We start from the raw sequence: 21,080 nt of genomic DNA on the forward strand, positions 1-21,080 counted from the left end.
AAGTCTCCCCGACTCGCCTATCCAGGAGGCTCCTCCCTTTGAAAGTCTCCCCGGCTCGCCTATCCAGGAAGCTCCTCCCTTTGAAAGTCTCCCTGGGTCACCTATCCAGGAGGCTCCTCCCTTTGAAAGTCTCCCCGGCTCGCCTATCCAGGAGGCTCCTCCCTTGGAAAGCCTCCCCGGGTCGCCTATCCAGGAGGCTCCTCCTTGGAAAGTCTCCCCGGCTCGCCTATCCAGGAGGCTCCTCCCTTGGAAAGCCTCCCCGGGTCGCCTATCCAGGAGGCTCCCCCTTGGAAAGTCTCCCCGGGTCGCCTATCCAGGAGGCTCCTCCCTTGGAAAGTCTCCCCGGGTCGCCTATCCAGGAGGCTCCTCCCTTGGAAAGTCTCCCCGGGTCGCCTATCCAGGAGGCTCCTCCCTTGGAAAGTCTCCCCGGGTCGCCTATCCAGGAGGCTCCTCCCTTGGAAAGTCTCCCCAAATCGCCTATCCAGGAAGCTCCTTCCTTGGAAAGTCTCCCGGGCTCGCCTATCCAGGAAGCTCCTCCTTTAGAAAGTCACCCCAGCTCGCCTATCCAAGAGGCTCCTCACTTAAAAAGTTTCCCCAGTCCGCCTACCCTGGAGGCTCCTCCCTTGGAAAGTCTCCCTAACTCACCTATCCAGGAAGCTCCTCCTTTAGAAAGTCTCCCTGACTCGCCTATCCAAGAAGCTCCTCCCTAAGAAAGTCTCTCCAGCTCGCCTACCCAGCAAGCTCCTCCTTTAGAAAGTCTCCCCAATTTGCCTACCCAAGAAGCTCCTCCCTTAGAAAGTCTCCCCAGCTCACATACCCAGGAAGCTCCTCCCTTAGAGAGTCTCCCCAACTCGCCTACCCAGGAGGCTCCTCCTTTAGAAAGTCTCCCAACTTGCATATCCAGTAGGCTCTTCCCTTAGAAAGTCTCCCCAACTAAGCTATTCCAGGAGGCTCCTCCCTTAGGAAAGTCTCCCAAACGTGCCTATCCAGGAGGCGCCTCCCTTGGAAAATCTCCCTGGCTCGCCTATCCAAGAAGCTCCTCCCTTAGAGAGTCTCCCCAACTCGCCTACCCAGGAGGCTCTTCCCTTAGGAAGTCTCCCCAACTCACCTATCCAGGAAGCTCCTCCCTTAGAAAGTCTCCCCAACTCAGCACATCCTTGTCTAGTACCATTATACATTTTAAGGAACTGAGAGAGGGATCCATTGACCTTAACTGCTGCTGATGGACCGTTGTAAAGCCTTTTTATCCACCTTCAACATTCTGATACAGATGTCTATGCAAATCGCACCATGAGAAGCGTATGTACTTCTTTAGAAATAAAGTCGGAACCGCACAAGTTCGACCGTTCTAAGTGTGGACAATAGGGTGCAACTTGGCATGCAATCTGCAAGTCGCATGCCAAGTCGCATCTGATGTGACCGGGGGCTAGGGGTCTTATGTCTTTTTGGTGGAAATTAATCCTTTCATATTGTAAGTCATGTACGTAATCAAGCTCATTTATGGGCTGAACTGCCATTTATTGCCGATCGGTCTCCACCTTCCAGATGTCCGATCACACACACACCGATTTCAGGGAAAGTGGGCGTCATTGCCTCCGACACGAAGCAGTTTACAGCCCAACACCAGCCAAAGATTTGGGGGATTTTTTTCTGGTTAAAGATGGAATGGGGAAGAGTTTTTATTTCTGTGACCCCCATTGGTGAACTTTTTCCTCACTTCCTGTCCCTGTGACACCCATACATGAAATGGGATGATGCGGTTGTCACCGGGACAGGAAGTAAGAGAGCAATCTGAACACCGCTCAAAGTTCTGACCCTTCCCCCTCTATCCAATATGAAATCCATTTTGTCTGAAGGCCTGAGCGGGTTTTCAATTTACCACTGTACACGGGAGGGGGGGGGGGGGGGAGGGGTTGTATTTTGGGCTCTCCGGACTTCCAAGTGAAGGAAATGAAGAGACGCAGAGTAACAAAATGTTAGAAAATTGTATTTTCCTGCGGAGAGTCGGGCGCTCTCATACAAAACATCAAATGTGTTAACAAGATGCATCGTACAGCAATGAAGTGAGCAATCCGACCAATGGCACGGCAGCTCAGCCTCCAGTTCTAGAGAAAAAAAAACTAAAGAAAGAGAAAAAAAAACTAAAGAAAGAGAAAAAAAAAACTAAAGAAAGAGAAAAAACTAAAAGAGAAAAAACTAAAGAAAAACAAAAACTAAAGAAAAACAAAAACTAAAGAAAAACAAAAAGAAAAACAAAAACTAAAGAAAAACAAAAACTAAAGAAAAACAAAAACTAAAGAAAAACAAAAACTAAAGAAAAACAAAAACTAAAGAAAAACAAAAACTAAAGAAAAACAAAAACTAAAGAAAAACAAAAACGTTTTCCACCAATCACAGCCTTCCGCCATACAACATGAGATTTATCAAGTCTTAGTGAAGATTGCTGGTAGCAACCAATCGCTTCCAGAAGAAAAATAAGAGGCTGTGCCTGATTGGCCGTCGTGGCGGGTGGGGGGAGGCGGTTATTAATGGCAGACACACTGGTTGGTGGCCTGATTTCCCTTTCGCTTCGTCTCATTGGCCAAAGAAAAGCAACACTTTTATTTTTAATCCAATCACTTCCTCTGATCCTGCAAATCCTCCAAATCTAGAACTACAACTCCCAGCATGCACCGGGCACTTCCTTGGACCCTCTTGTAATAGCTGCAACAACCCCCCCCCCTCCGATCCTCCATAACATCCGTTATTTCTGGGGACAGGCTCACAGTCTTGGAAGTGGGGTACCCCACAGTGTCCCCCCCAAATAACACTGCCATCCCAGATATGGGCGGAGCCCTGTAATCCGCCATTCTCAGGTTGTCACCTCCGTGTGTGGCACTCAAAATTCTCTTTGTTCCTCTTCAGGCTCTTGAAGTATCCAAGTGGAATGGTCGGGTTTTCCTTAAAGGGCCACCACCATGTGGAAGGCGGAATGTTTCCCATTGGGCGCGGCGGACACTTCAAGAGCCGGCACAGCTCGGGACTCAATACCACCAGCATTGTCAGAGGGGATCCTGAAGAGTCAGAACCTGGAGGGTTCGGATCCCCAGAGGTCATGGTCATCCTTGATGGGTGGGCACAGTCAGAACCTGGAGGGTCCGGATCCCCGGAGGTCATGGTCATCCTTAATGGGTGGGGTAGAGTCAGAACCTGGGGGTCCGGATCCCCGGAGGTCATGGTCATCCTTGATGGGTGGGGCAGGCCCTCTTTATGGGTGGGGCAGAGTCAAAACCTGGAGGGTCCAGATCTCCAGAGGTCATGGTCATCCTTAATGGGTGGGGCAGAGTCAGAACCTGGAGGGTCCGGATCCCCAGAGGTCGTGGTCATCCTTAATGGGTGGGGCAGAGTCAGAACCTGGAGGGTCCGGATCCCCAGAGGTCATGGTCATCCTTATTGGGTGGGGCAGAGTCAGAACCTGGAAGGTCCAGATCCCCAGAGGTCATGGTCATCCTTAATGGGTGGGGCAGATTCAGAACCTGGAGGGTCCAGATCCCCGGTGGTCATGGTCATCCTTAATGGGTGGGGCAGAGTCAGAACCTGGAGGGTCCGGATCCCCAGAGGTCATGGTCATCCTTAATGGGTGGGGCAGAGTCAGAACCTGGAGGGTCCGGATCCCCAGAGGTCGTGGTCATCCTTAATGGGTGGGGCAGAGTCAGAACCTGGAGGGTCCGGATCCCCAGTGGTCGTGGTCATCCTTAAGGGGTGGGGCAGAGTCAGAACCTGGAGGGTCCGGATCCCCAGAGGTCATGGTCATCCTTAATGGGTGGGGCAGAGTCAGAACCTGGAGGGTCCAGATCCCCAGAGGTCATGGTCATCCTTAATGGGTGGGGCAGATTCAGAACCTGGAGGGTCCAGATCCCCGGTGGTCATGGTCATCCTTAATGGGTGGGGCAGAGTCAGAACCTGGAGGGTCCGGATCCCCAGAGGTCATGGTCATCCTTAATGGGTGGGGCAGAGTCAGAACCTGGAGGGTCCGGATCCCATGGTCATCCTGGACTTCAGGTTCAGGAGTCCTGACTCCACCGGCAATAGTCTGGAAGTCAAGGAGGGCGGCCATTTTTCTCAGTAGAGCCCTCCTTTAAAATCTGTAACAACATGGCGGACATTAATGGGGGCGGAGCTCAGACGATCCTTCGCAGGGTGATAACTTCCCCCTTTAATCTAAACCCAGGCCCTCCTCTGAAAATGTTCTAGAAGGATCTCAGGATGAGGATGACACCCGCGGGGGGGGGCGGGGCCAGGTGCAACAAATTGTCTCTTATTGGATACTAAAGTCTCTGATGCGCCCCCGGGGGTGCGGCTTAAAGGGGCACTCCGCTCCGCCAGACCTTTATACCAGAGAGCACTTGCTGCTTCCCTTCTTGCTGGGGTTCTTTAAATCCACCGGGTCCTTCATGCCGTGACCCTGCGGGACAGAGAGGGGGAGGGGTCAGCGGCGGGACTCAGAGGAGGGGTCATGTGACCGGCGCCCAATCATCACTTACCGCCCTCCGCGTCATGTTCATCAGGATGTCTGTGGCCAGCGTGTTGAAGGCCTGATGGAGAGAAAATGCAGAAACCGGTCAGCGGCGGCATTACTGGGCACGCCCCTCCGGGAGAGACCGCCCTTCCCCCGCAGGACACGGCGACTCGCGGGGAAATCGCCGCTTCTCTTACCTCGTCCACGTTCTGGCTGGACTTGGCGCTGGTCTCAAAGAGGCGGATCCCGTGTTCCTTGGCGAGCTGGAGGACAGAAGAAAAAAAATGACACAGCAGTCACCCCTCCCCCAACCGAAAGTCCAATGTCAGATTTCAGCTGGTGTGCCCCCCCATGAACCATCTTCCCCTCCCCCAACCGAAAGTCCGATGTCAGATTTCAGCTGGTGTGCCCCCACATGAACCATCTTCCCCTCCCCCAACCGAAAGTCCGATGTCAGATTTCAGCGAGTGCAAACCCCCTCCCATGAACCATCTTCCCCTCCCCCAACCGAAAGTCTGATGTCAGATTTCAGCCGGTGCACAAGCCCCCCCATGAACCATCTTCCCCTCCCCCAACCGAAAGACTGATGTCAGATTTCAGCCGGTGTGCACCCCCCCATGAAACATCTCCTCCCCCAACCAAAAGTCTGATATCAGATTTCAGCCGGTGCACACCCACCCCCCCATGAACCATCTTCTCCTCCCCCAACCAAAAGTCTGATTTCAGCTGGTGTGCATCCCCCTATTGAACCATCTTCCCCTCCCCCAACCAAAGTCTGATTTCAGCTGGTGTGCACCCCCCCCCCATTGAACCATCTTCCCCTCCCCCAACCAAAGTCTGATGTCAGATTTCAGCCAGTGTGCACCCCCCTCCATGAACCATCTTCCCCTCCCCCAACCAAAGTCTGATGTCAGATTTCAGCCGGTGTGCACCCCCCTCCCCCTGGGCGGGTTACCTTTTCTCCGCGCTCCTTCTGCACCTTCCTCCGGCTCTCCATGTCGCACTTGTTGCCCAGCAACATCCTCTCCACCCCCGCGGCGGCGTTCTGCCAGAGACAAAAACCCACATCGTCCAATCACAGCTCGTCACGTGACCCAAAGGACCGCCCACCTGGAGGGAGCTCCACCCACAACCGAACAGCCTCATGACCTACAGGCAGGGCTGAAGGCTAAAGTCAGGCTGGCGGAGAGGAGGGGCTAAGCTGCTGAGTATTTGGCATCACGGTTGTCACGGCTACGACAACCCCCCCCCCCCCCCCCATATATCGATCTTACCTCTTTTATGCTCTTCATCCAGTTCTGAATATTCTCGAACGATCGTTCATCTGTGATGTCATAGACCAGGATGATCCCCTGAAAGAGAGAGATACAAAGTAACATTGTTTATAAACATCGATCAGACGGGAGATAGAGATACAAAGTAACATTGTTTATAAACATCGATCAGACGGGAGATAGAGATACAAAGTAACATTGTTTATAAACATCGATCAGACGGGAGATAGAGAGATACAAAGTAACATTGTTTATAAACATCGATCAGATGGGAGATAGAGATACAAAGTAACATTGTTTATAAACATCGATCAGACGGGAGATGGTGAGATACAAAGTAACATTGTTTATAAACATCGATTGGACGGGAGATGGAGAGATACAAAGTAACATTGTTTATAAACATCGATCAGACGGGAGACGGAGAGATACAAAGTAACATTGTTTATAAACATCGATCAGACGGGAGATGGAGAGATACAAAGTAACATTGTTTATAAACATCGATCAGACGGGAGATAGAGATACAAAGTAACATTGTTTATAAACATCGATCAGACGGGAGATAGAGATACAAAGTAACATTGTTTATAAACATCGATCAGATGGGGGATGGAGAGATACAAAGTAACATTGTTTATAAACATCGATCAGATGGGGGATGGAGAGATACAAAGTAACATTGTTTATAAACATCGATCAGATGGGGGATGGAGAGATACAAAGTAACATTGTTTATAAACATCGATCAGACGGGAGATGGAGAGATACAAAGTAACATTGTTTATAAACATCGATCAGATGGGGGATGGAGAGATACAAAGTAACATTGTTTATAAACATCGATCAGACAGGAGATAGAGAGATACAAAGTAACATTGTTTATAAACATCGATCAGATGGGGGATGGAGAGATACAAAGTAACATTGTTTATAAACATCGATCAGACAGGAGATAGAGAGATACAAAGTAACATTGTTTATAAACATCGATCAGACGGGAGATGGAGATACAAAGTAACATTGTTTATAAACATCGATCAGACGGGAGATAGAGAGATACAAAGTAACATTGTTTATAAACATCGATCAGGCGGGAGATGGAGAGATACAAAGTAACATTGTTTATAAACATCGATCAGGCGGGAGATGGAGAGATACAAAGTAACATTGTTTATAAACATCGATCAGACGGGAGATGGAGATACAAAGTAACATTGTTTATAAACATCGATCGGACAGGAGATAGAGAGATACAAAGTAACATTGTTTATAAACATCGATCAGACGGGAGATAGAGAGATACAAAGTAACATTGTTTATAAACATCGATCAGACGGGAGATAGAGATACAAAGTAACATTGTTTATAAACATCGATCAGACGGGAGATAGAGATACAAAGTAACATTGTTTATAAACATCGATCAGGCGGGAGATGGAGAGATACAAAGTAACATTGTTTATAAACATCGATCAGACGGGAGATGGAGATACAAAGTAACATTGTTTATAAACATCGATCGGACAGGAGATAGAGAGATACAAAGTAACATTGTTTATAAACATCGATCAGACGGGAGATAGAGATACAAAGTAACATTGTTTATAAACATCGATCAGACGGGAGATAGAGATACAAAGTAACATTGTTTATAAACATCGATCAGACATCCTGGTATTTATTATCCTGTTAATGAAACGTTATTGGTGAAGGTACAATTTCTGGGTTCCATAGGGGTGTATGTGGGGGGCGGTAATGTGTGGCGCTCGGTGTGAGCGGTACTCACCATGGCGCCCCGGTAATACGCCGTAGTGATGGTTTTGAACCTCTCCTGGCCGGCCGTGTCCCTGGAGGAGGAAAGGATCGAGCAAATATTAAAATGCCTTCGTAGTGTACCCAGCCCCCCGCCCTCAGTCCTGGCGCACACAGTGGGAGGAGTTATGCAAATATCAAAGATGCCTTCATAGGTGGGTGTGTCAGACTGGAGAAGAGGGCGGTCCTAAGCAGGCTACATTCGCATAGGTAACGCCCACATGTGATGCTGAACTGATGACAGGGGTGGGATCAGGGACAGTCAGGCTAGATGATGCTGGGCGTCCTCCAGCCAGGAAATGGGGCAGAGCTCACTCTGATTGGCTGTAGCTTCTAATGCACATTGTGAGGAGCTTGCAGTGTGCAGTGACATCAGAGGAAGCCAATTTAGTCCAGGGGAGGAGTCGGGACACCTGTGCAAGACTGAGGGGGAGGAGCCGGGACACCTGTGCAAGATCGGAGGGGAGGAGCCGGCACACCTGTGCAAGACCGGAGGGGAGGAGCCGCTACACCTGTGCGACACTGGAGGGGAGGAGCCGCTGCACCTGTGCGACACTGGAGGGGAGGAGCCGCGGCACCTGTGCGACACTGGAGGGGAGGAGCCGCGGCACCTGTGCGACACTGGAGGGGAGGAGCCGCGGCACCTGTGCGACACTGGAGGGGAGGAGCCGCGGCACCTGTGCGACACTGGAGGGGAGGAGCCGCGGCACCTGTGCGACACTGGAGGGGAGGAGCCGCGGCACCTGTGCGACACTGGAGGGGAGGAGCCGCGGCACCTGTGCGACACTGGAGGGGAGGAGCCGCGGCACCTGTGCGACACTGGAGGGGAGGAGCCGCGGCACCTGTGCGACACTGGAGGGGAGGAGCCGCGGCACCTGTGCGAGACTGGAGGGGAGGAGCCGGGGCACCTGTGCGAGACGGAAGGGGAGGAGCCGGGGCACCTGTGCGAGACGGAAGGGGAGGAGCCGGGGCACCTGTGCGAGACGGAAGGGGAGGAGCCGGGGCACCTGTGCGAGACGGAAGGGGAGGAGCCGGGGCACCTGTGCGAGACGGAAGGGGAGGAGCCGGGGCACCTGTGCGAGACGGAAGGGGAGGAGCCGGGGCACCTGTGCGAGACGGAAGGGGAGGAGCCGGGGCACCTGTGCGAGACGGAAGGGGAGGAGCCGGGGCACCTGTGCGAGACGGAAGGGGAGGAGCCGGGGCACCTGTGCGAGACGGAAGGGGAGGAGCCGGGGCACCTGTGCGAGACGGAAGGGGAGGAGCCGGGGCACCTGTGCGAGACGGAAGGGGAGGAGCCGGGGCACCTGTGCGAGACGGAAGGGGAGGAGCCGGGGCACCTGTGCGAGACGGAAGGGGAGGAGCCGGGGCACCTGTGCGAGACTGAAGGGGAGGAGCCGGGGCACCTGTGCGAGACTGAAGGGGAGGAGCCGGGGCACCTGTGCGAGACTGAAGGGGAGGAGCCAAGGCACCTGTGCGAGACTGAAGGGGAGGAGCCGGGGCACCTGTGCGAGACTGAAGGGGAGGAGCCGGGGCACCTGTGCGAGACTGAAGGGGAGGAGCCGGGGCACCTGTGCGAGACTGAAGGGGAGGAGCCGGGGCACCTGTGCGAGACTGAAGGGGAGGAGCGAAGCAGACATGATGACAGGAGGACATTTCCTGTAATTATTATTTGTTCTGCACTCCTCTCCAGCTGCTGTATTTAGCTCAAACAAATGCCCCGCCCCCTCCCGTCCCCCCCAGGGTAATCTCAGTTAATTATTCACCTTCCATTTTTGAACCCGGCCTCCACTGGAGGGGAATTCCACAACACAGATCACACCCAAACACTGACAAGTCCTTTGTAAAGTCTGTTCTAGGGTGACAACGCTCCTCCCCCGTCTCCTCATTGTGCGCCAGCGTTGTCACCCTCCCAATGGTGACCAGGAGCGGCCTTTCCACCACACAGATGGCGTCACCATCAGGAAACCCGCCCTGAGAATTGCCAGGCTGCCGCCGGAGTACAGAGGCTGCAAAGAGGCTGCAGGAGATCAGCGGCACCAAAAGGTGAAAAAAAATAAATAAAAGGATTTTATGCAACGGGGGCGGTCCTGTCACTGCGATTGGAGGATTTTGGGTGACAACCTAGCTGGCTCCGCCCCTTGTCACCCAGCCCAGTAGAAAGAGATAAAAAAAAGTGAAAAAAAAAGTGAAAAAATTGAAAACAAAAATCGATGGGAACGAGCGATCCTCTGAGAGGTGATAAGGGGTCGGCTGTACCGGGTCCGGGGATCAATCCCTACCTTAGTATGCAGAATTTATTGCCCCTCCTACCCTCTTCTTTTTTTTTGGGGGGGGGGGATCCTCTATCCAGGTCATATGATATTAAAGGGGGGGGAGACTGATAGGAATGGATCACCGTCCAACAACTCATAAATGCTGCATCTGGCATTAATAATCTCGATGCCAATGCAGGCCTCCTTCAGGGTGAGTGACGACATGAAAATCTGAATCCAATGGGGGTGGGGGGATGGGATAAATTGGGAGGAATCCTTAAATCATGAAAGCGTTCTCTCACCAAACCTGCAGCTTGATCTTCTTCCCCTGAATCTCCGTGGTCCGGATCTTAAAGTCGATCCCTGCAGAGAAATAAAAGCACCAATCGGAAATGATGTACTAAAATTAAAAAAAAAAAAAAAAAAAAAGTATTGTAATATTTGTGGGTTTTTACTTTTTTTTTTTTATTATTTACTTGTTTGTTTTTTACAGGAAAAAAAAGTAAATAAAAAAATAAGTAGAACCCCGCTAATATTATAATTGTTTCTGTATAAAATAAACAACAAAATGCATAACAGTGTTTTGTTGTTTATTTATTTATTTTTTTTTTTTTGCAGGGAAAAAAAAAAGAAAATAAAAATTAAAAATAAGTAAAAATCCACAAATATTATAATACTTGTTTCTGTAAAAAAAAAAATTAAACAACAAAATGCATAACAAAGTGTTTTGTTGTTTATTTATTTTTACAGGAAAAAAAAAAAACAAAACACTTTATTATGCATTTTGTTGTTTATTTTGTACAGAAACAAGTATTAAAAATTAAAAATAAGTAAAAATCCACAAATATTATAATACTTGTTTCTGTAAAAAAAAAAATTAAACAACAAAATGCATAACAAAGTGTTTTGTTGTTTATTTATTTATTTTTTTTTACAGGAAAAAAAAAAACCAAAACACTTTGTTATGCATTTTGTTGTTTATTTTGTACAGAAACAAGTATTATAATATTTGTGGGTTTTTACTTATTTTTAATTTTTATTTTCTTTTTTGTTGTTGTTTATTTTGTACAGAAACAATTATTATAATATTAGCGGGGTTTTACTTATTTTTTTTATTTACTTTTTTTTCCTGTAAAAAACAAACAAGTAAATAAAAAATATGTTTATTTTTTATAGGAAAAAAAAAAAAAGTAAATAAAAATTATAAATAAATAAGTAAAAACCCACAAATATTATAATACCTGTTTCTGTGAAAAAAAATTAAACAACAAAATGCATAACAAAGTGTTTTGTTGTTTATTTATTTTTTTTTTTTTTACAGGAAAAAAAAACCCAAAACACTTTGTTATGCATTTTGTTGTTTATTTTGTACAGAAACAAGTATTATAATATTTGTGGGGTTTTACTTATTTTTAATTTTTATTTACTTTTTTTTTTCCTGTAAAAAAATAAATAAACAACAAAACACTGTTATGCATTTTGTTGTTTATTTTGTACAGAAACAAGTATTATAATATTTGTGGGGTTCTACTTATTTTTTTATTTACTTTTTTTTCCTGTAAAAAACAAACAAGTAAATAAAAAATATGTTTATTTTTTATAGGAAAAAAAAAAAGTAAATAAAAATTATAAATAAATAAGTAAAAACCCACAAATATTATAATACTTGTTTCTGTAAAAAAAAATTAAACAACAAAATGCATAACAAAGTGTTTTGTTGTTTATTTTTATTTTATTTTTTTTTTTACAGGAAAAAAAAACCCAAAACACTTTGTTATGCATTTTGTTGTTTATTTTGTACAGAAACAAGTATTATAATATTTGTGGGTTTTTACTTATTTTTAATTTTTATTTTCTTTTTTGTTGTTGTTTATTTTGTACAGAAACAATTATTATAATATTTGTGGGGTTTTACTTATTTTTTTTATTTACTTTTTTTTCCTGTAAAAAACAAACAAGTAAATAAAAAATATGTTTATTTTTTATAAGAAAAAAAAAAAGTAAATAAAAATTATAAATAAATAAGTAAAAACCCACAAATGTTATAATACTTACAGGAAATAAAAAGTAAATTGAAAAAAAAAAAAAAACATCCCCGAGGAGCCATGTAAGGACCGTTTTCCCGCATAAACCACTTTTATTTCACCTCCCCCGCTGACTCAGACGCATTCTGACAAAATTTTGCCAAAATTCTTGTGCTGTGATGACGGTCACTTTGGCTCATCCCTGGCGGGGGGGGGGGGGGGGGGCTGAAAGGCGGGTCTGCAGGCAGGAAGGAAGAGCTCTGATTGGAGGTGTGAAGTGATGAGAGGGAGCGCGTGTTCCTGCCATTGTTGTGCGATGACATCATCCCGCGTCCTGGCGGTGACATCGAGGAAGCGTCTAACGTCCAGGACAGGGACCGGCCGGCCGCGATGACTCACCTCCAAAATTTTTACAGACAAAAAAATTAAAATCTGCAGCTTCAAAAACAAATATCCGCCGTCCGCATTCGTACCGACGGCGACAATATCACATCGCTGGCGTTTAAAGCCGTCCGACGGCGTCATACGCCATCCACCAATAAGGAATTTCCATGAAGGAATAATTCCAAATTGGGGTCCAATTTTTTTTAATGTGGAAAAAAAAAAAAAAAAATCGCTGAAAACATGCGTGCATTGCAGGTTCATGATTTTTTTTTTAATTTTTTGCTGATTTACAACTTCTGTCAGATTTTCTTTTATTTTTTATTGTCCTCATTAGGAAGATTTTTTTTTTTTTATAAGTTCAAAAAAAAAAAAAAATCTTCCTAATGACTTTTTTTTTTTTTTAATTTTTTGCTGCAAAAGATTTACAACTTTCATCAGATTTTTTTAATTTTTATTGTCTATGTCCTCATTAGGAAGATTTTTTTAAGTGCAAAAAAAAAAAAAAAAAAAAAAAAAATCGCAGAAAACTTGCGTGCATTGCAGGTTCATGATTTTTTTTTTCACTTTTTGCCCTGTGAAAGGTTTAGAACTTTCATCAGATTTTTTTTAATTTTTATTGTCTATGTCCTCATTAGGAAGATTTTTTTTTTTTAAGTGAAAAAAAAAAAAAAAAAAAAAAAAAAAATCGCCAAAAACTTGGTGCATTGCAGGTTCATGATTTTTTTTTTCACTTTTTGCCCTGTGAAAGGTTTAGAACTTTCATCAGATTTTTTTAATTTTTATTGTCTATGTCCTCATTAGGAAGATTTTTTTTTTTTTTGTAAGTGGAAAAAAAAAAAAAGAAAAATCACTGAAAACTTGCGTGCATTGCAGGTTCATGATTTTTTTTTAAATTTTTTCCTGGGAAAGATTTACAACTTCCATCAGATTTTTTTTTATTTTTTATTGTCCTCATTAGGAAGATTTTTTTTTTTTTTTTAAGTGGAAAAAAAATAAAAATAAAAATAAAAACCGCCAAAAACTTGTGTGCATTGCAGGTTCATGATTTTTTTTTTTTTTTTTTTAACTTTTTGCCCTGTGAAAGGTTTACAACTTCCGTCAGATTTTTTTTATTTTTTATTGTCTACGTCCTCATTAGAAAATTTTTTTTCTTGTCCCGGTGTCACCAAAACAGGAAGTGATTCAAAATCCAAAAGGGTGTCACCAAGACAGGAATAGGGGCAAAATCGTTCAATGTGGATTGTTCCACATCCGTCTGTGTGAATGAAGCCTCGTTCTATCCAAAATAGAAAAAAAAAATCCTGTTGTGTCACCAGGACAGGAAGTGAAATGAAATTCCCCCTGTGGGGACACAGACAGCAAAACCGACCTGGCAGAGGCTCGCTGCGTTCCCCACTGTCCTGTCACTGAAAACAAACAACAATTCGGCTTCGGATGATCAGCGGAAAGGACTTCAATCCCAAACGAGCGCTGTCGCGGTGAAGCTCTGAATGGTTAGATGGTCGACCACAAAGCGGCCGCCGCCGTTCTGACTTTTTACGGCAATTCGGCAAACCGCCGAGAAATACACAAAACAGAAGCCGGAGAATCCCATGAAAATCAACCGATAACAAAGACGGGAACAAAGTAACCAGATGGTGTCACATCAGAGAGAAGATTGGACAGACCCAACAACCGGGAACCAACGACACCCCACAAGGAGATCACCGACAACAAACCAGCCAACGAGAGGTTCCACCAAAACCGAGCAAAAAGAGGTTCCACCAAAACCAGCCAACGAGAGGTTCCACCAAAATCGACCAAAGAGAGATTCCACCAAAACCGGCCAACGAGAGGTTCCACCAAAACCGGCCAACGAGAGGTTCCACCAAAACCGGCCAACGAGAGGTTCCACCAAAACCGGCCAACGAGAGGTTCCACCAAAACCGGCCAACGAGAGGTTCCACCAAAACCGGCCAACGAGAGGTTCCACCAAAACCGGCCAACGAGAGGTTCCACCAAAACCGGCCAAAGAGAGGTTCCACCAAAACCGGCCAAAGAGAGGTTCCACCAAAACCGGCCAATGAGAGGTTCCACCAAAACCGGCCAAAGAGAGGTTCCACCAAAACCGGCCAAAGAGAGGTTCCACCAAAACCGGCCAAAGAGAGGTTCCACCAAAACCGGCCAAAGAGAGGTTCCACCAAAACCGGCCAGACAGAGATTCCACCAAAACCGGCCAGACAGAGATTCCACCAAAACCGGCCAGACAGAGATTCCACCAAAACCGGCCAGACAGAGATTCCACCAAAACCGGCCAGAGAGAGATTCCACCAAAACCGGCCAGAGAGAGATTCCACCAAAACCGGCCAGAGAGAGATTCCACCAAAACCGGCCAAAGAGAGATTCCACCAAAACCGGCCAAAGAGAGATTCCACCAAAACCGGCCAAAGAGAGAATCCACCAAAACCAACCAGAGAGATTCCACCAAAACCGACCCAAGAGGGATTCCACCAAAACCGACCCAAGAGGGATTCCACCAAAACCGACCCAAGAGAGATTCCACCAAAACCGACCCAAGAGAGGTTCCACCAAAACCGGCCAGACAGAGGTTCCACCAAAACCGGCCAGACAGAGATTCCACCAAAACCGGCCAGACAGAGATTCCACCAAAACCGGCCAGACAGAGATTCCACCAAAACCGGCCAAAGAGAGATTCCACCAAAACCGGCCAAAGAGAGATTCCACCAAAACCGGCCAAAGAGAGATTCCACCAAAACCGGCCAGAGAGAGATTCCACCAAAACCGGCCAGAGAGAGATTCCACCAAAACCGGCCAGAGAGAGATTCCACCAAAACCGGCCAAAGAGAGATTCTACCAAAACCGGCCAGAGAGAGATTCCACCAAAACCGGCCAAAGAGAGATTCCACCAAAACCGGCCAAAGAGAGATTCCACCAAAACCGGCCAAAGAGAGAATCCACCAAAACCAACCAGAGAGGTTCCACCAAAACCGACCCAAGAGAGATTCCACCAAAACCGACCCAAGAGAGATTCCACCAAAACCGACCCAAGAGAGATTCCACCAAAACCGACCCAAGAGAGATTCCACCAAAACCGACCAAAGAGATTCCACCAAAACCGACCAAAGAGAGATTCCACCAAAACCGACCAAAGAGATTCCACCAAAACCGACCCAAGAGAGATTCCACCAAAACCGACCAAAGAGAGATTCCACCAAAACCGACCCGAGAGAGAATCCACCAAAACCGGCCAACGAGAGATTCCACCAAAACCGATCAAAGAGAGATTCCACCAAAACCGACCAAAGAGATTCCACCAAAACCGACCAAAGAGAGATTCCACCAAAACCGACCAAAGAGAGATTCCACCAAAACCGACCAAAGAGAGATTCCACCAAAACCGACCAAAGAGAGATTCCACCAAAACCGACCAAAGAGAGATTCCACCAAAACCGGCCAGACAGAGATTCCACCAAAACCGGCCAGACAGAGATTCCACCAAAACCGGCCAGAGAGAGATTCCACCAAAACCGGCCAGAGAGAGATTCCACCAAAACCGGCCAGAGAGAGATTCCACCAAAACCGGCCAGAGAGAGATTCCACCAAAACCGGCCAGAGAGAGATTCCACCAAAACCGGCCAAAGAGAGATTCCACCAAAACCGGCCAAAGAGAGATTCCACCAAAACCGGCCAAAGAGAGAATCCACCAAAACCAACCAGAGAGATTCCACCAAAACCGACCCAAGAGGGATTCCACCAAAACCGACCCAAGAGAGATTCCACCAAAACCGACCCAAGAGAGATTCCACCAAAACCGACCCAAGAGAGGTTCCACCAAAACCGGCCAGACAGAGATTCCACCAAAACCGGCCAGACAGAGATTCCACCAAAACCGGCCAGACAGAGATTCCACCAAAACCGGCCAAAGAGAGATTCCACCAAAACCGGCCAAAGAGAGATTCCACCAAAACCGGCCAAAGAGAGATTCCACCAAAACCGGCCAAAGAGAGATTCCACCAAAACCGGCCAGAGAGAGATTCCACCAAAACCGGCCAGAGAGAGATTCCACCAAAACCGGCCAAAGAGAGATTCTACCAAAACCGGCCAGAGAGAGATTCCACCAAAACCGGCCAAAGAGAGATTCCACCAAAACCGGCCAAAGAGAGATTCCACCAAAACCGGCCAAAGAGAGAATCCACCAAAACCAACCAGAGGGATTCCACCAAAACCGACCCAAGAGAGATTCCACCAAAACCGACCCAAGAGAGATTCCACCAAAACCGACCCAAGAGAGATTCCACCAAAACCGACCAAAGAGATTCCACCAAAACCGACCAAAGAGAGATTCCACCAAAACCGACCAAAGAGATTCCACCAAAACCGACCCAAGAGAGATTCCACCAAAACCGACCAAAGAGAGATTCCACCAAAACCGACCCGAGAGAGAATCCACCAAAACCGGCCAACGAGAGATTCCACCAAAACCGATCAAAGAGAGATTCCACCAAAACCGACCAAAGAGAGATTCCACCAAAACCGACCAAAGAGATTCCACCAAAACCGACCAAAGAGAGATTCCACCAAAACCGACCAAAGAGAGATTCCACCAAAACCGACCAAAGAGAGATTCCACCAAAACCGACCAAAGAGAGATTCCACCAAAACCGACCCGAGAGAGAATCCACCAAAACCGGCCAACGAGAGAGAATCCACCAAAACCGACCCGAGAGAGATTCCACCAAAACCGGCCAACGAGAGATTCCACCAAAACCGATCAAAGAGAGATTCTGAGTAAAATTCAGAATGTTACAAATAAAAAAACGATAACTTCTAAAAGGATAAAAATGGACATAAAATGATTGGATGATGGCATCTGGGAGGCTCTATGAAGGCTTGTTGGCCTCCTGAGGGAATTCCCAAATCTCAGCCGAGTCCGGAGCAGCTTTTTCAAAAAATAAATTCAGTCAACCGAAACGCAAAAGGCGGTCCAATCGATCGGTCAGGCTGAGTGAGCGACTCTCGGCAAACAGGCTATTGGCGGAACCATCCATGACCGTTGGAGGAACCATCCATGACGCTGGAGGAACATCCATGACGCTGGAGGAACATCCATGAGCGTTGGCGGAAACAACCATGACGTTGGAACATCCATGAGCGTTGGCGGAACCATCCATGACGCTGGAGGAACATCCATGACGCTGGAGGAACAATCCATGACGCTGGAGGAACAATCCATGACCGTTGGCGGAACCATCCATGACGCTGGAGGAACATCCATGACCGATGGAGGAACATCCATGACCGTTGGCGGAACCATCCATGACCGTTGGCGGAACCATCCATGACCGTTGGCGGAACCATCCATGACCGTTGGCGGAACCATCCATGACCGTTGGCGGAATCATCCATGACGTTGGCGAAACCTTCCATGACGTTGGCGGAACCTTCCATGATGCTGGCCGAACCATCCATGATGTTGGCGGAACCCGATGCGCCGTACGGTTTTCGCCGCCGAGTGACCCGATTGGATCAATTTGAGACGAATAATTACTTTCCAAAAACAATAAAAAAAGTTGTTGATCTTTTTTGAATGGAAGTTTTGTCGGTGGGCCGGCACGGAGGGGTGAAGGCAGAGATCGCCCCGCGGGGTGATGGCGGAGATCGCCCCGCGGGGTGATGGCGGAGATCGCCCCGCGGGGTGATGGCGGAGATCGCCCCGCGGGGGGACGGAGGAGTCTGACCCGCAGAGCTGACAGTCGCAGCAATCTGTGAAGCTGGTCGGGACGGGACACAAGTTTTCTCCGGGGTCCCCGGTGGGGGAGGGGGAGGGGAGGCTCACCTATGGTGGAGATGTAGGTACTGTTGAAGCTGTCCTCGGAGAATCGGACGATCAAACACGTCTTCCCGACTCCGCTGTCCCCAATCAGGAGGAGCTTGAAGAGGTGATCGTACGACTTCGCCATGTTTGAGGGAGAGGAGAGGGAGGGGGGAGGGTGGAGATGGGGGAGGGGGAGGAGGGGGAGGGGCCAGGGCCCCGCACAGAACACAACTCAGCATTGGCTGCCGGAAAACAGGAAAACTAGGAAGAGGAGTCAGGACACGCCCCCGGGAATTCCACTAAACTCCGCCCACAACAGATACTATGTGTGCTGGGCTGGATTATACACTGATTGATGGAAACCCACCATACACCATACAACCCGATCCTACAATCCGATCCTACAACCCCATCCTACAATCCCCATCCTACAATCCCATCCTACAATCCCCATCCTACAATCCCGATCCTACAATCCCGATCCTACAATCCGATCCTACAATCCGATCCTACAATCCCCTCCTACAATCCGATCCTACAATCCCCTCCTACAACCCCATCCTACAATCCCCATCCTACAATCCCGATCCTACAATCCGATCCTACAACCCGATCCTACAATCCCGATCCTACAATCCGATCCTACAATCCCGATCCTACAACCCGATCCTACAATCCCGATCCTACAACCCCGATCCTACAATCCCATCCTACAACCCCATCCTACAATCCCCATCCTACAATCCCGATCCTACAATCCGATCCTACAACCCGATCCTACAATCCCGATCCTACAATCCGATCCTACAATCCCGATCCTACAACCCGATCCTACAATCCCGATCCTACAATCCGATCCTACAATCCGATCCTACAACCCGATCCTACAATCCCGATCCTACAACCCGATCCTACAATCCCGATCCTACAATCCCATCCTACAATCCCATCCTACAATCCCGATCCTACAATCCCATCCTACAATCCCATCCTACAATCCCGATCCTACAATCCCATCCTACAATCCCATCCTACAATCCCGATCCTACAATCCGATCCTACAATCCCGATCCTACAATCCCGATCCTACAATCCGATCCTACAACCCCGATCCTACAATCCGATCCTACAATCCCGATCCTACAACCCGATCCTACAATCCGATCCTACAATCCCGATCCTACAATCCCCTCCTACAATCCCGATCCTACAATCCCGATCCTACAATCCCGATCCTACAATCCGATCCTACAATCCCGATCCTACAACCCGATCCTACAATCCGATCCTACAATCCCGATCCTACAATCCCATCCTACAATCCCATCCTACAACCCGATCCTACAATCCCATCCTACAATCCCGATCCTACAATCCGATCCTACAATCCCATTTCCTACAACCCGATCCTACAATCCCATCCTACAACCCGATCCTACAATCCCGATCCTACAATCCCGATCCTACAAACCGATCCTACAATCCCCTCCTACAATTTCATCCTACAATCCCGATCCTACAACCCGATCCTACAATCCCGATCCTAAAACCCGATCCTACAATCCCGATCCTACAATCCCATCCTACAATCCCGATCCTACAATCCCGATCCTAAAACCCGATCCTACAATCCCGATCCCACAACCCCGATCCTACAATCCCGATCCTACAATCCCATCCTACAACCCGATCCTACAATCCCGATCCTACAATCCCATCCTACAATCCCGATCCTACAATCCCGATCCTAAAACCCGATCCTACAATCCCATCCTACAACCCGATCCTACAATCCCATCCTACAATCCCATCCTACAATCCCATCCTACAATCCCATCCTACAATCCCCTCCTACAATCCCGATCCTACAACCCGATCCTACAATCCCCTCCTACAACCCGATCCTACAATCCCCTCCTACAACCCGATCCTACAATCCCCTCCTACAACCCGATCCTACAATCCCCTCCTACAATCCCATCCTACAATCCCATCCTACAATCCCGATCCTACAATCCCGATCCTACAACCCGATCCTACAATCCCCTCCTACAATCCCGATCCTACAATCCCATCCTACAACCCGATCCTACAATCCCATCCTACAATCCGATTCTACAATCCCGATCCTACAATCCCCTCCTACAACCCGATCCTACAATCCCCTCCTACAACCCGATCCTACAATCCCCTCCTACAATCCCATCCTACAATCCCCTCCTGCAATCCCGATCCTACAATCCCATCCTACAATCCGATCCTACAATCCCAATCCTACAATCCGATCCTACAATCCCCTCCTACAATCCGATCCTACAATCCCCTCCTACAATCCCATCCTACAATCCCATCCTACAATCCCCTCCTACAATCCCATCCTACAATCCCCTCCTACAATCCCATCCGGCCAAAGAGAGAATCCACCAAAACCAACCAGAGAGATTCCACCAAAACCGACCAAAGAGAGATTCTGAGTAAAATTCAGAATGTTACAAATAAAAAAACGATAACTTCTAAAAGGATAAAAATGGACATAAAATGATTGGATGATGGCATCTGGGAGGCTCTATGAAGGCTTGTTGGCCTCCTGAGGGAATTCCCAAATCTCAGCCGAGTCCGGAGCAGCTTTTTCAAAAAATCCCATCCTACAATCCCATCCTACAATCCCCTCCTACAATCCCATCCTACAATCCCCTCCTACAATCCCATCCTACAACCCGATCCTACAACCCCATCCTCCTTCCCAGGTCTGTACGCCCGCTGTGCCCATTATGAGGGGTTCCCACCATCCCTGTGCCGCGTTCCCGGGTCTGTACCCCCGCTGTGCCCACTATAAGGGGTTCCCACCATCCCTGTGCTGAGTTCCCAGGTCTGTATGCCCGCTGTGCCCATTATGAGGGGTTCCCACCATCCCTGTGTCGAGTTCCCGGGTCTGTACACCCGCTGTGCCCATTATGAGGGGTTCCCACCATCCCTGTGCTGAGTTCCCAGGTCTGTACGCCCGCTGTGCCCATTATG

General features: G+C 47.8%; 1 protein-coding gene across 1 annotated transcript; it reads right to left on the reverse strand.

The window, feature by feature from the left end:
* Positions 1-1,966: 1,966 nt before the first annotated feature.
* Positions 1,967-18,212, reverse strand: LOC149427457 (ras-related protein Rab-13-like). The gene is made up of 8 exons (XM_089668008.1): positions 18,084-18,212; positions 10,142-10,202; positions 7,562-7,622; positions 5,773-5,850; positions 5,454-5,543; positions 4,696-4,761; positions 4,524-4,574; positions 1,967-4,444 (listed from the first exon to the last, which is right to left on the reverse strand). The coding sequence occupies exons 1-8, from the start codon at positions 18,205-18,207 to the stop codon at positions 4,370-4,372; spliced, it is 606 nt and encodes a 201-aa protein (XP_089524134.1). The 5' UTR covers positions 18,208-18,212; the 3' UTR covers positions 1,967-4,369.
* Between the last annotated feature and the right edge of the window lie 2,868 nt (positions 18,213-21,080).

Source organism: Staurois parvus, unplaced genomic scaffold (genome assembly GCF_062004578.1).
Source record: "Staurois parvus isolate SC_StPar_1 unplaced genomic scaffold, SC_StPar_1.0 ptg003742l, whole genome shotgun sequence".
Classification (NCBI taxonomy): domain Eukaryota; kingdom Metazoa; phylum Chordata; class Amphibia; order Anura; family Ranidae; genus Staurois; species Staurois parvus.